This window comes from Megalops cyprinoides, chromosome 24 (assembly GCF_013368585.1).
Source record: "Megalops cyprinoides isolate fMegCyp1 chromosome 24, fMegCyp1.pri, whole genome shotgun sequence".
In the NCBI taxonomy this organism is placed as follows: domain Eukaryota; kingdom Metazoa; phylum Chordata; class Actinopteri; order Elopiformes; family Megalopidae; genus Megalops; species Megalops cyprinoides.
Genome location: NC_050606.1, coordinates 3607985 through 3618568, shown reverse-complemented (window position 1 = coordinate 3618568; position 10584 = coordinate 3607985). Strand labels below are relative to the sequence as shown.

The following is a 10584-nucleotide window of genomic DNA, read 5'->3' as shown; positions in this document are numbered from 1 at the left end:
GAAGATGCTGTGCTCAGTAATGGTGCATTGAAGGGCAGCACAGTGTGAATTGTTGGGGTGTTAATTATGTATTGTTGAATGTGTCACTTTTACAAGAGAGCACAGGGTTTGTATTTTACTGTCCTGGGACCAGAAGTCTTTTCCCAACGTCTGGACTTCCCTTGGTGGACTGATTTTACCGTCTTTCAGGGGGTCAAAGTTCACTGCAGCCTGGTACTGTTCATTGCAAAATTCAGCCTGATGACTGTTAGGTAAGATTAGGTTGGTATGACTACTGTAATCAACCTGAAATATAACTCTGGTAAGCACAAGCTGGTTAAATTGTTCCTAAAGTGATAGGATAACAGCATAAGTGAAGAGTTCAAAAACTTTATTGACCTTTGACTCCATTGTTCATAAGCTATATTGTACAGAAAGTTGTACAAGATTTTTTTTAAACATAGAAAACTTTACATTGCTGTACCATATACATCTCATCCATTAGGTTATCACATCTCCATCACCCAGTCTCATTCACATCACTTCATCCAAAGCACAGCTAACATTCATTCATACTGTCAGTACATCCCCCAGTCGAAAAAGATTTTTATATATATATGTATATAATTACACTTTCCATTTTATACAGGTACAGTGAAAGCTACATCAGACATGGAGACAGACTGGATCATTCAGGTGCAGCTCAGATTATTGGAAATATTTTAAGTTCCAGTTGTATTTAAATAAAAGCCTCTGTACATATAAAATTGAATAATTTATACTATGTCTGCGCCATATCAACTGATAGCAGCCCTCTCCATCTTACAACGTGACGGAGTAACGGCAAACTTAAAGTGAAGATTCCCAGTGCGTTCGATAAATAAGAGTGCAACAACTTCTTTGAAACAGAAAAAAAATCAAATTATTGCCAAAAAAAATGAAAAACGGTCAACTCAGAGCCATCACTGGTTCTCCGGACTGGCCGGCTGCGAGACGTTGAAGACGATTCCGACTCGCAGGTAGAACTTCCTCAGGACGGCCCGCAGTTCCGGAATGAGGTCGAACTGCATGACGTCACAGAGCAGGGGGTAGTACCTGCAGGCGTGGGCCCGGAACTGCGGACAGGCAGGCAGGACACTTTCAAAACACGGCTGGAGGTTGTCTGGAGAGACCCTCTGTACAGTGGTCGGAAAATGTTTTCACGAGCGTACCGAGAAACCTAGTGTGGTTTAGCCATTTCCAGTGACTGCTCTCTAAGGCCTGTCGCATACATATGTGCAGTGAGCGTATCCAACTGCTCGCTAATCAGTAATATCAATTCATCAGAAACAAGTCCTTCAGAAATACCTTACATTTGCAAGACTGACTGATGCAGGAGGATTAACACTAAACACCCCCGTGTGGCTACCTGGCAATTGCAACGAAAAACCAGCTGCAGAAAATAAATGGAAGAATAAAGATGAGGCAAACGGTCACGAGCCAAACCCACCCTTTCTGTTACCAGTCTGAAGACAGCATCGTGCATGCGTGTTTTCAGTTTCATTGAAAGGGGAAAAGATTTTCGCTGGAACCGAAACCAGCATGCCCAGGGGCTCCATAGGGCTGGGTTAACACCGCCCTCCTCTATACTGCTGAATGTGCTCTCCGGAAAAAGTGCAGGTGCATCTTAAAGTCTAAAACTTGCCTTTATCTGCGACTGTTGGTTAACAAACAGCATTATAGCGAGACTGAATAGCTCTCCAGAGGAAGGACATTATAATACTGCAGGAGATGGAGATCTGCTGTGTCAGTGGAACTGCAAGCTTCACTACAATTTACTGGACACTAGAAGCGTTCTTGTCCTGGTTTTTACACCAGTCCGGTTCTCCACTGTTAGGAGACTTGGAAACATTAGTGCCTCTCAATCACTCATTAGCTGGAGCAGGGCTCCATCAAAGTAATGCCAGTACTTGCACACTACCACTAGATGGCGAAAAGGTACACATAAGGTCAACAAAATCACCAGTAAGTGGTGTAACTTACCCTGTCATCACTGATTTTCATCACCTTGGTGAGGAAGAGGAGCAGCAGGTTGGTCCATGTTTCTCTGTGGCTCTTGGACGTCAGAGTCAGGAAGTACTGGATGGCCTCGCTGCATACACTGCGGAGAGAGTGGCCCAATCACAGACAGGAGCTGGAGGGTGCGTATTACAGCAGTTTGTGGGCGGGGTCAGGGGCCAGAGGTTAATGTGATCGGAGCTAGGGGGCGTGTCCAAAAGCCATGGCCTAGATACAGCAGTTTGGGGGTGTGTCTAGAAGCCGTGGGGTAGATATAGCAGTTTGGGGGCATGTCCTGGAGCCCTGGCAGTGGGAGGAGTCAGCGGGGCTTACATGAGCAGGCGTCTCTGGACCTCGTCCCAGTCGGCCTGGCGGTGCTCGTCGGCGTACATGCGGAAGAGGATGCGCAGGGCACACGCCAGGCTGCCCGTCTCCTGCTTCAGCAGGTTGGGCTTGGACTTCCCTTTAAAGCCTGAAACACAAAAACACACTCAAACTCAGCCTGAGAGTGTGTGTGTGCGCGTGTGTGTATGCACGCGCACCCACTCTTAACAGTGATGCATTCCCCAAAGAATGCAATCATGAAATATTCAGCTATGTATATGAACTGGATGCCAAACCGAGTGAGTGACTGGGGCCCCTGAAGAAATAAAGAGTAGAGGCTGGAGCAGAGACCACCACCCACGCACACACAACCCTCCGGGAGCAGAGTCTGAAAAGAACCGGGCTGTTTCTCGCCGTTTTTGCGGCTGCACTGAGATTCACCTGCTCCCCACAGCGCTGTCCTCTGCTCGTTGCTGGAGTTGAAGGCCTTGGCGAAGCGGTGCGACTCCAGCAGACAGTCCAGCAGCTTGAAGAGTTGCTCTGAGGTCAGGTAGCGGTACATTCCCTGGTCCTGGATCTCCACCTGGACGTCAGCATCCAGCGCGTCTCTCTGCAGGGTCCAGAGCCACTCGTCAAACGTGTGCCGTATGAACACACATCACATACACACATCAAACACGTGCCATACATACAATCTATACAGACACACACACTCACTCACACTCACTCTCTCTCACACAGACACACACACACACAGACAGACAGAGACACACACACACACAGACAGACACACACACGCGCAAACCTGTGCAGCCGCTAGGTTCTCGGCGTCCTCCTTCTTGCTGGTGGTGGGGAAGAAGATGATGTTGTCGATGGTCTGGATGAGCTCCAGCTGAACCACACATTTGATGAGGAGGGCGGAGAACAGCCACTGCTCCTGCACCTCTGTATGACACAGGGAATGGTTTTAAAACCAGAGGGCTGTGGGTTCAAATCCCACATGGGACACTCCCCTTGCTACCTATTAGCACGGTGCTTAAACTGACTTCCTTCAGTAAATATCCAGCTGGATAAATGGATAACATGTCAAATGTAAGCTGCGTTAGCCACTATGCATAGGTGTGCGTGCCAAGCAAATCGGAGAAAAACAGCAGCTTGGTCACCTCACTGTGATTACAACAATGGCAAAAATGTTCCCTTTTTCCTATCAGCCAGATTAAAAGTTCCATCACGGTTATATATGAAGAACAGCATGTTCTTTGTGAAAAGGAGACAGAATTTATGTGACAGATATATAACTGACCAGGTCCTAGTGTTAGTATTAACACTACTTAAACATTACAGTAACCACAGATACTCTGTGAGGACCAGATATTCCTTCCCTTCTCTCTGAAAGAGCTTAGAAAGTAGTCTGCTGACTATAAATATTCTGTGCTGGACCACACCGCTTCAAGAATGTTTATAAGAAGCCAGCAAATCAGCATACTTACTTACAGCTACAGCAATGACAGAGACAGAATTATAAATGAGGGTAAAAACTAGGATTAACTGGTCAACATATGTAAAATCTGTAACCATAACAACTACAAAGGAACAGGAGAGAGAAGTGATTGGTTGACAGGGACTCACTAGTTGGGGTCCTGGCTCTGAGGCTGTCTTCACGTGTGCCCGATCCCCCGCCCAACTGACCCGGCCGCTGGTTCTCCTGGGAGGGCTTCTCGGCACTGCTGATGGACTGCTGGTCATCTCCCCGCGCCTGAATGTCCAGGGACTTCTGGGAAAAGGAGTCCTGAACATGCCAGAGGTCAGAGGTCAGCTTGGGAGTGTCAATGTAGCCTGTGACAGTGCCTACTTACAGTCAGAATTCAACTTATTAAGCAAACGCCTGACCAGTAAAAACAAATGAGTTCACGTGAACAAGACTGCCTGCTTCTCCAAACAGTAAGGTTTTTGTCAGAGTAATTTTTTTGGGTGTGGTAATCTGTGTGTGGTGATGGGATGAGTGGGGCTTTAATGAGCCCCAGAGGGAGTGCTGCTGTCATTTATCACCAGTGACTGATATGAACTAATCATAACACCTTTCCTAGGTCTACAAAAGCCTTCTGATTGGTTCATACATGTCAGTGACTGAAAGCACATTGGCAGCTCCACCTATTACAGAGGGGATGAATCTCAGTTTCCTATTGTGAGTGTAGAAGGAGAGAGTGTCTGTACCAGCTGCCTGTCTGCCTCCTCCACCCGGGCTACGGCCTCTCCACCGGGCCCAGCCGGTTTCCACGTCATCAGCCTGATAACAGGACAGCAGGAATGTAACGGGTGTTCCCTCTAACCCCATCCAAACCTCCCCCCCAATCTGCTTCACAGGCCAGCGTCAGACAGGCAAAGTCATCTAACAACGAATGGCTTTACTTTAGACAACATCCCATTTTATTTGCTACAGCACATTGTTACAGTCAGGACTGCCACAAACATGTAAAATCATAAGCTCTGCAAGTCATCCTGGATAAGAGTTTCTGCTACCAAACAATAGTAACTAGTAATGTAGCCAACATATGGTGGCTAATGGTCTCTTCACCTGTACACACTGAGAGGGTACAGGTATATACTCCTACAGGTGTATCTCATACAATCCTGTAAGCAGGTGAATGAATGGGCTGCTCTTACGCGTGTGGGATGGTGGTCCTGAATATTCCCAGCATGCAGTTGCAGATTTTGTCCCAGGTCTCTGGGGTGAACTTCTCCCCGTTCAGGATCACCACGTTCTCCAGGCAGTTTGTGCCGGAGCGGGCCAGCTGCTCATTATCTGGGGGGGGGGGGGGCATGAGGGAGAGGAGAAGGAGAAAGGAGGAAAAAATTTGGGATGTGAACTCTGTAGTCAGTGTGGACTCTAAGGAGGATTGCAGGTTCAACCCCTGTCTGGGGCAGTGCCACTGTACCCATTATAAAAGTCCTTCCCTTTAACTGCTTCAGTCAGTACCCTTCTGAGTAAATGGTGCAGGAACAGTGCAGAAGCATGCTCAGCACTCACCTTGCTGAACACACCAGAAGAGCTGGGCCAGGATGTCGTCCAGGAGGATGTCGCTAAGCGACTCGAAGTACTGTGTGAAGACGTCACAGATGGCGTACAACGCATGGTTGCAGGTGGTGGTCATCCACTCCGCTTTCTGCAGGCATTTAAGAAATCATTATGTAGCTGCACAACTCAAACCTCAATGTTTTACAATTTAATAGGCAGCTGGCCTAGCTCTATAAGGGAAGAGCTGGGGAAAGTACTGAGGTCTTATATTCTGCCCTCACATCAAACTACAGACACTCCCAGGGGTTTGTTTTCAAATACATTTTCCAGAAAAAAAAGCTCAGTTCCAGATGAGATGGACATTGACACAAATGACAACTGAAAGTTAGACACCACTGATATTTCAGTGCCCTGGATGTATGCATGAGAGAGAGAGTGTGTGTGTGTGTGTGTGTATGTGTGTGTACAGGTGTTTATGCGTGTGTGTGTGTGTGTGTGTGTGTGTGTGTGTGTGTGTACAGGTGTTTGTGCATGCATGTGTGTGCGTGTGCGTGTGCGTGTGTGTGTGTGCGTGTGTCTGTGCGTGCGTGTGTATGTGCGTGTCTGTGTCTGCGTGTGCATGCATGTGTTTGTGCGTGTGTGTGTGTGTGTACAGGTGTTTGTGCATGTGTGTGTGTCTGTGCGTGCGTGTGTGTGTGTACAGGTGTTTGCATGTGTGTGTGTGTGTGTGTGTGTCTGTGCGCGTGTGTGTGTGTACAGGTGTTTGTGCATGTGTGTGTGTGTGTGTGTGTGTGTGTGTGTGTGTGTGTACAGGTGTTTGTGCATGTGTGTGTGTGTGTGTGTGTGTGTGTGTGTGTGTACAGGTGTTTGTGTATGTGTGTGTGTCTGTGCGTGAGTGTGTGTGCAGGTGTTTGTGCATGCGTCTGTGTGTGTGAGTGTGTGTGTGTGCAGGTGTTTGTGCATGCGTCTGTGTGTGTGAGTGTGTGTGTACAGGTGTTTGTGTATGTGTGTGTGTCTGTGCGTGTGTGTGTGTGTGTACAGGTGCGTGTGCGTGCACATGAAGGTGTGAGAGACCTGCTCACCTCGGTTTGCTGCTCTGGGAGCTTCATGTTGTCGAAGATCCTGAAGACGATCCTGAACAGGTCCTGCCACCAGTGCTGTTCGTACGTGTGGCCGTAGGTCTTCATGACCTCAAACATGACCGTCAGACCCCTGCAGTCAACCACACATGTTAAACAAGGACTTACTCTTACCACTCAATACCTAGACTTAAACTGGTGTCATGCACCAGTTGAAAATGAACGGAAGCCTCTTCATGGTTTTTAAACTTATTTAACCCTGTTTATAATACTGAGTGGGAGAGCAACATCAGGACTTTTATTTTGACACCCAGGCCGGCCCGCCCTCACCTGGTCCTCACGTCCAGTTTACACCTGTTGATGATGCAGGAGAGTTCGAACAGGATGGGGAACCAGCCTCGCACCCAGACCCGGTCCTCCGGAGCTACGTTTATGTCGTCGCTGGTGTAGTCTTTAAAAGCCTGCCGGGGGAGCACGCAGCGCATGTCAATCACGACCATCCAATCATCAGGCATCACACTGCATAGTGGTGGGAGCCCCTTAATGGGTGGAGCTACCACATGCTGTCAATCAATGACTCATATGAGCCTATCAAAATACTACCCTCTCTATAATAAAATATGATTAGTGAAACAGTTATGCTGTTAATGATGTCATTCAATGGCTTCACACATTTGGGGTTCTTGAAGACTCAAAACTCTCTCTTTTCTCCCTTTCTCTCTCTCTCTCACACACACACACACACACGCACGCACACACTCGGGTGGAAGGCACGGTTTCCATGCTCACCTGCGGCCGCTCGGACACGTATCTGGCGCAGTGGCGGATCAGCCGGATGGACTCCATGCTGGTGTCGGGGAAGGCGGCGTTGCAGGCGAACTCCGACAGGCACTTCACCGCATCCTGGAAGGAGTCGATGGTGGCGGGGAAGTGCTTCTCAAACACGCTCGCTGAGGGGGAACCACACAGCCACACCCTCAGGAAATGATGTCACAGCGATCACGCTATGATTGTACTGCGTTTCCTCATGACTAACATGCAGATATAAACCACAAAGCTATGGTGGTCCAATCAACTCACACCACACATTTAGGCTTCTTAAAACTCCCTCTCTATACCTCCCATCCCTCTCACCCTGCTGTAGCGTTGGAAACACACAAAGCACCTCACAACATTCAATTCTAAGACCACTTTAAGAAGAGTCTCAACCACAATTTAAGGCAATGAATATTGCCAAGCAATGCCTTTTTCTTAAAGAAAATGTAAGTCTCTGACACTGTAAGGCGTTTTCCCCAGAATCGTTCTATGCGCGTATGAATGCTAACAGTACTGAGCTGTACAGAGGCAGCAGACACACAGTGGCGGGCGAGCTGCACTCACTGACGATGTGTCCCGTGGTCTGGAAGGCCAGCTCCACGATGCCCTCGTCCTGGTCCGAGGCGGCCAGGTGGAAGACGGAGAAGATGTTCTTCCACCCGGAGCGGATGTTCCCCGCCTGAGAGTTCACCATCTGGGTAATGCAGCGGACCACCATGTCCCGGATCGTGGGGGACCTGGTCAGAGAGAGCAACCACGGGGGTCGATGAACACCAAGCAGTCAAGGAACAGTCAGGGTGCGGTCAGGGTTTTCTGATCGCAAACAGACCTTGTATTCCAGGAAACAGGAACTCTAAAGCGAGCCACCCTGATCACTTCTCACTGCAAATGCGCTACGGTTTCATATGGAGGCCAGTGAACTTGACTTGCAACCGACAGGCTGCGGGTTTGAATCTCAGTCGGGGCACAGCCACTGTACCCTTAAGTGTGACACAATACTTAATCTGAGGCACAATACTTAATCTGAGGCACTTGATTAAATATCCAGCTGTATAAACGGATAACACGTAAAACCTCAGTATAAGCTGCTCTGGATGAGGGTGTTAATTTAATGAAATCACTGTTCTGAAAGTGACGCCCCGGATAATTTCCCCTGGTTGTCACTCTATTAAAGACCAGCAGCTGCCCTTCCACGCACTCATTAAAGTTAATGCACTCTGCCTCTGGGAAGCTTTATGGGTTTTCTGTGCCATTAACTTAACGACTGGGCTGATTGATTACTCCTGTGAGCCACCTCCTGTGGAGGTAAGCGCCGCGCAGCTCGGCGCTGACGGACCGCTCCATCACCTGTTCTTCTTCATGATGTGCTCGAAAGGCCTGAGGAAGTCCTTCTGGAAGCGGAAGTTGGCCAGCTCCCCCTTCTCCAGGAACTTCATGGACAGCTGCCTGAGGGAGTCCACCGCGAAAATGGCCACGTCCTCGTTGGGATTGCAGCCCGCCTGAGAGCAACGGCAGACAGAGCCTTTCTGATGCAGCTCCGCGTCATGTGACCAGCTCTGCTTTTAATTCTCTCTACCGAAGCCGAAGCCGTATTAAACATATTACACATGTATAAATAATATTTACATTTTTTCATTTGGCAGATGCTTTTATCCGAAGAGAATTACAAGTGAGGACAGAGTACAACACAAGCAAAAGGCCATGTAAGGAGTCAGCAACATTAGAAGCGCAGCACGACTAGGATTCAATATTTGGCCAGACAAAGTACAAGCTAGCTAGTAGAGACACAAGTGCATGAAACCACAGACCTGATATTTTTAAGAAAAAAAAAAAGATTAAGACAAATAATACATACATTCTATGAATATTCTCACATCATGTTTACTGTACTGTGGCGTAATCTACATTGTGTGTGATTTTTATTGCTGCCTAAAGTCAGTCAGAGGTGTTGTTATTGTGGCTTTAAAGCATTTTTAGCTCAGTGCGTTAGAAACGCTACAGAAATGAAGCATTATTGTAGAAGTGAAAAAGAGGCAGACCTTGTTGAAATGATCCCCAATGACCTCCCAGATCCGGGACCACTGCAGCCTGATTCGGCCCATGTTGTAGTAGGAGATCTCCACGATCTTCTGCAGGCTGAACATTCGGGGGTGTGTCGGCGAGGCCAGCTCGTCCATCGACACCACGCACAGCCAGCGCACGAAATCAACTGCAGGACAGCGCTCACGGTTAGCCAAAACGGTACCAGCACGGCCAGCTGCATCTGGAAGCTCACACTTTCTCAGAGGAAGAGTCTGACCGGTTCCCTGTGTTCAGGTGCTGGGTCTTTAGCTAAATGAGCCAATCAGATTTATCCTTACAACACAGGGATAACTGAGCAAACCAATCATATCTCCAGAACTGCTTACTTCACAAAAATATCAACTTACAACATATTTTTTAAGGAAAATATTAAATTACTAACCGATTGCATTGCCATCCAGCCTGGTGGAGCCTGTAAATATCCTAGAACAGCAAAATAACAAACACGTGTTTATGCAATTCATTAAAAACAAACTTAAAATTTCCTCAACTTAAACTATTCTTCAGTAACTGACAGCAGAAGACCTTACAGGATGTATTATAGGTAGGGGGGGTATTCTCTTTATTCAGATACTTGATGAGATGAAAGACCACAGTGCAGTACTTACTGATAAATCCTCTATCAGTGTCTGGGACAGGATTAAAAAGGACTCTTTCCCTACCCATCACTTCTAACAGATAACGGAATAAAAGGTAACAGTGGTAATGAAATATTTGGTGCTTATTAGAATAAGGACTTTCTAAAAAAAATAAATAACAGAAAAAGTGGATTAAAGAGTCAGTCGCCAGTTTGACACACAGATGGGGCCTTACCTGTCGACAGCGACCACCACGCTCTGGGAGCTGGTCTCTCCGATGGACTCCTGTATGCTGGCTATCTGCTTCCGATCCACGGTGCCCCCGACTGCGAGACAGAGCGAAGGGGGTCAGTGTTCAGCATGCACACCGCCCATCTCCTGCATTCGGGAGAACTACGCCACCTCACATGATGGATATCTGCAATTCTGACACATTCTAATCACTTTATGAACAAGGCTTCTGACAGGTTTAATTCGATATATGACAGTGATCTTGCCATGTGAGATCACAGATCCTGCCCTGGCCCTGGAGATCCACAGTCCTGATGGTTTTCATGGTGCTTTTCAACCAGAGCCTGATTGGATGCCTGGGACAATTATTAATTCAAGGTTCCTACCAATCAGAGGCTCCAATTAGGTCCTTAAGACCGCTACCCTGTGTATCTTCTCTAGG

General features: G+C 47.7%; 1 protein-coding gene across 2 annotated transcripts in view; it reads right to left on the bottom strand.

Moving 5' to 3' along the window:
• Positions 1-390: 390 nt before the first annotated feature.
• Positions 391-10584, bottom strand: part of LOC118770859 (brefeldin A-inhibited guanine nucleotide-exchange protein 1-like) — a 42818-nt gene continuing 32624 nt past the window's right edge. For both annotated transcript variants that reach the window (XM_036518606.1, XM_036518607.1), the window contains 17 exons: positions 10147-10237; positions 9716-9756; positions 9291-9460; positions 8599-8750; positions 7816-7988; positions 7225-7385; positions 6766-6896; positions 6439-6568; positions 5369-5504; positions 5005-5143; positions 4555-4627; positions 3970-4129; positions 3146-3285; positions 2782-2950; positions 2350-2488; positions 2002-2119; positions 391-1094 (listed from right to left, as the gene is read on the bottom strand). In XM_036518606.1, the coding sequence (XP_036374499.1) occupies positions 942-1094; positions 2002-2119; positions 2350-2488; positions 2782-2950; positions 3146-3285; positions 3970-4129; positions 4555-4627; positions 5005-5143; positions 5369-5504; positions 6439-6568; positions 6766-6896; positions 7225-7385; positions 7816-7988; positions 8599-8750; positions 9291-9460; positions 9716-9756; positions 10147-10237 (2276 nt within the window). In that variant the 3' untranslated portion in view covers positions 391-941. The remainder of the gene's footprint in view (positions 1095-2001; positions 2120-2349; positions 2489-2781; positions 2951-3145; positions 3286-3969; positions 4130-4554; positions 4628-5004; positions 5144-5368; positions 5505-6438; positions 6569-6765; positions 6897-7224; positions 7386-7815; positions 7989-8598; positions 8751-9290; positions 9461-9715; positions 9757-10146; positions 10238-10584) is intronic.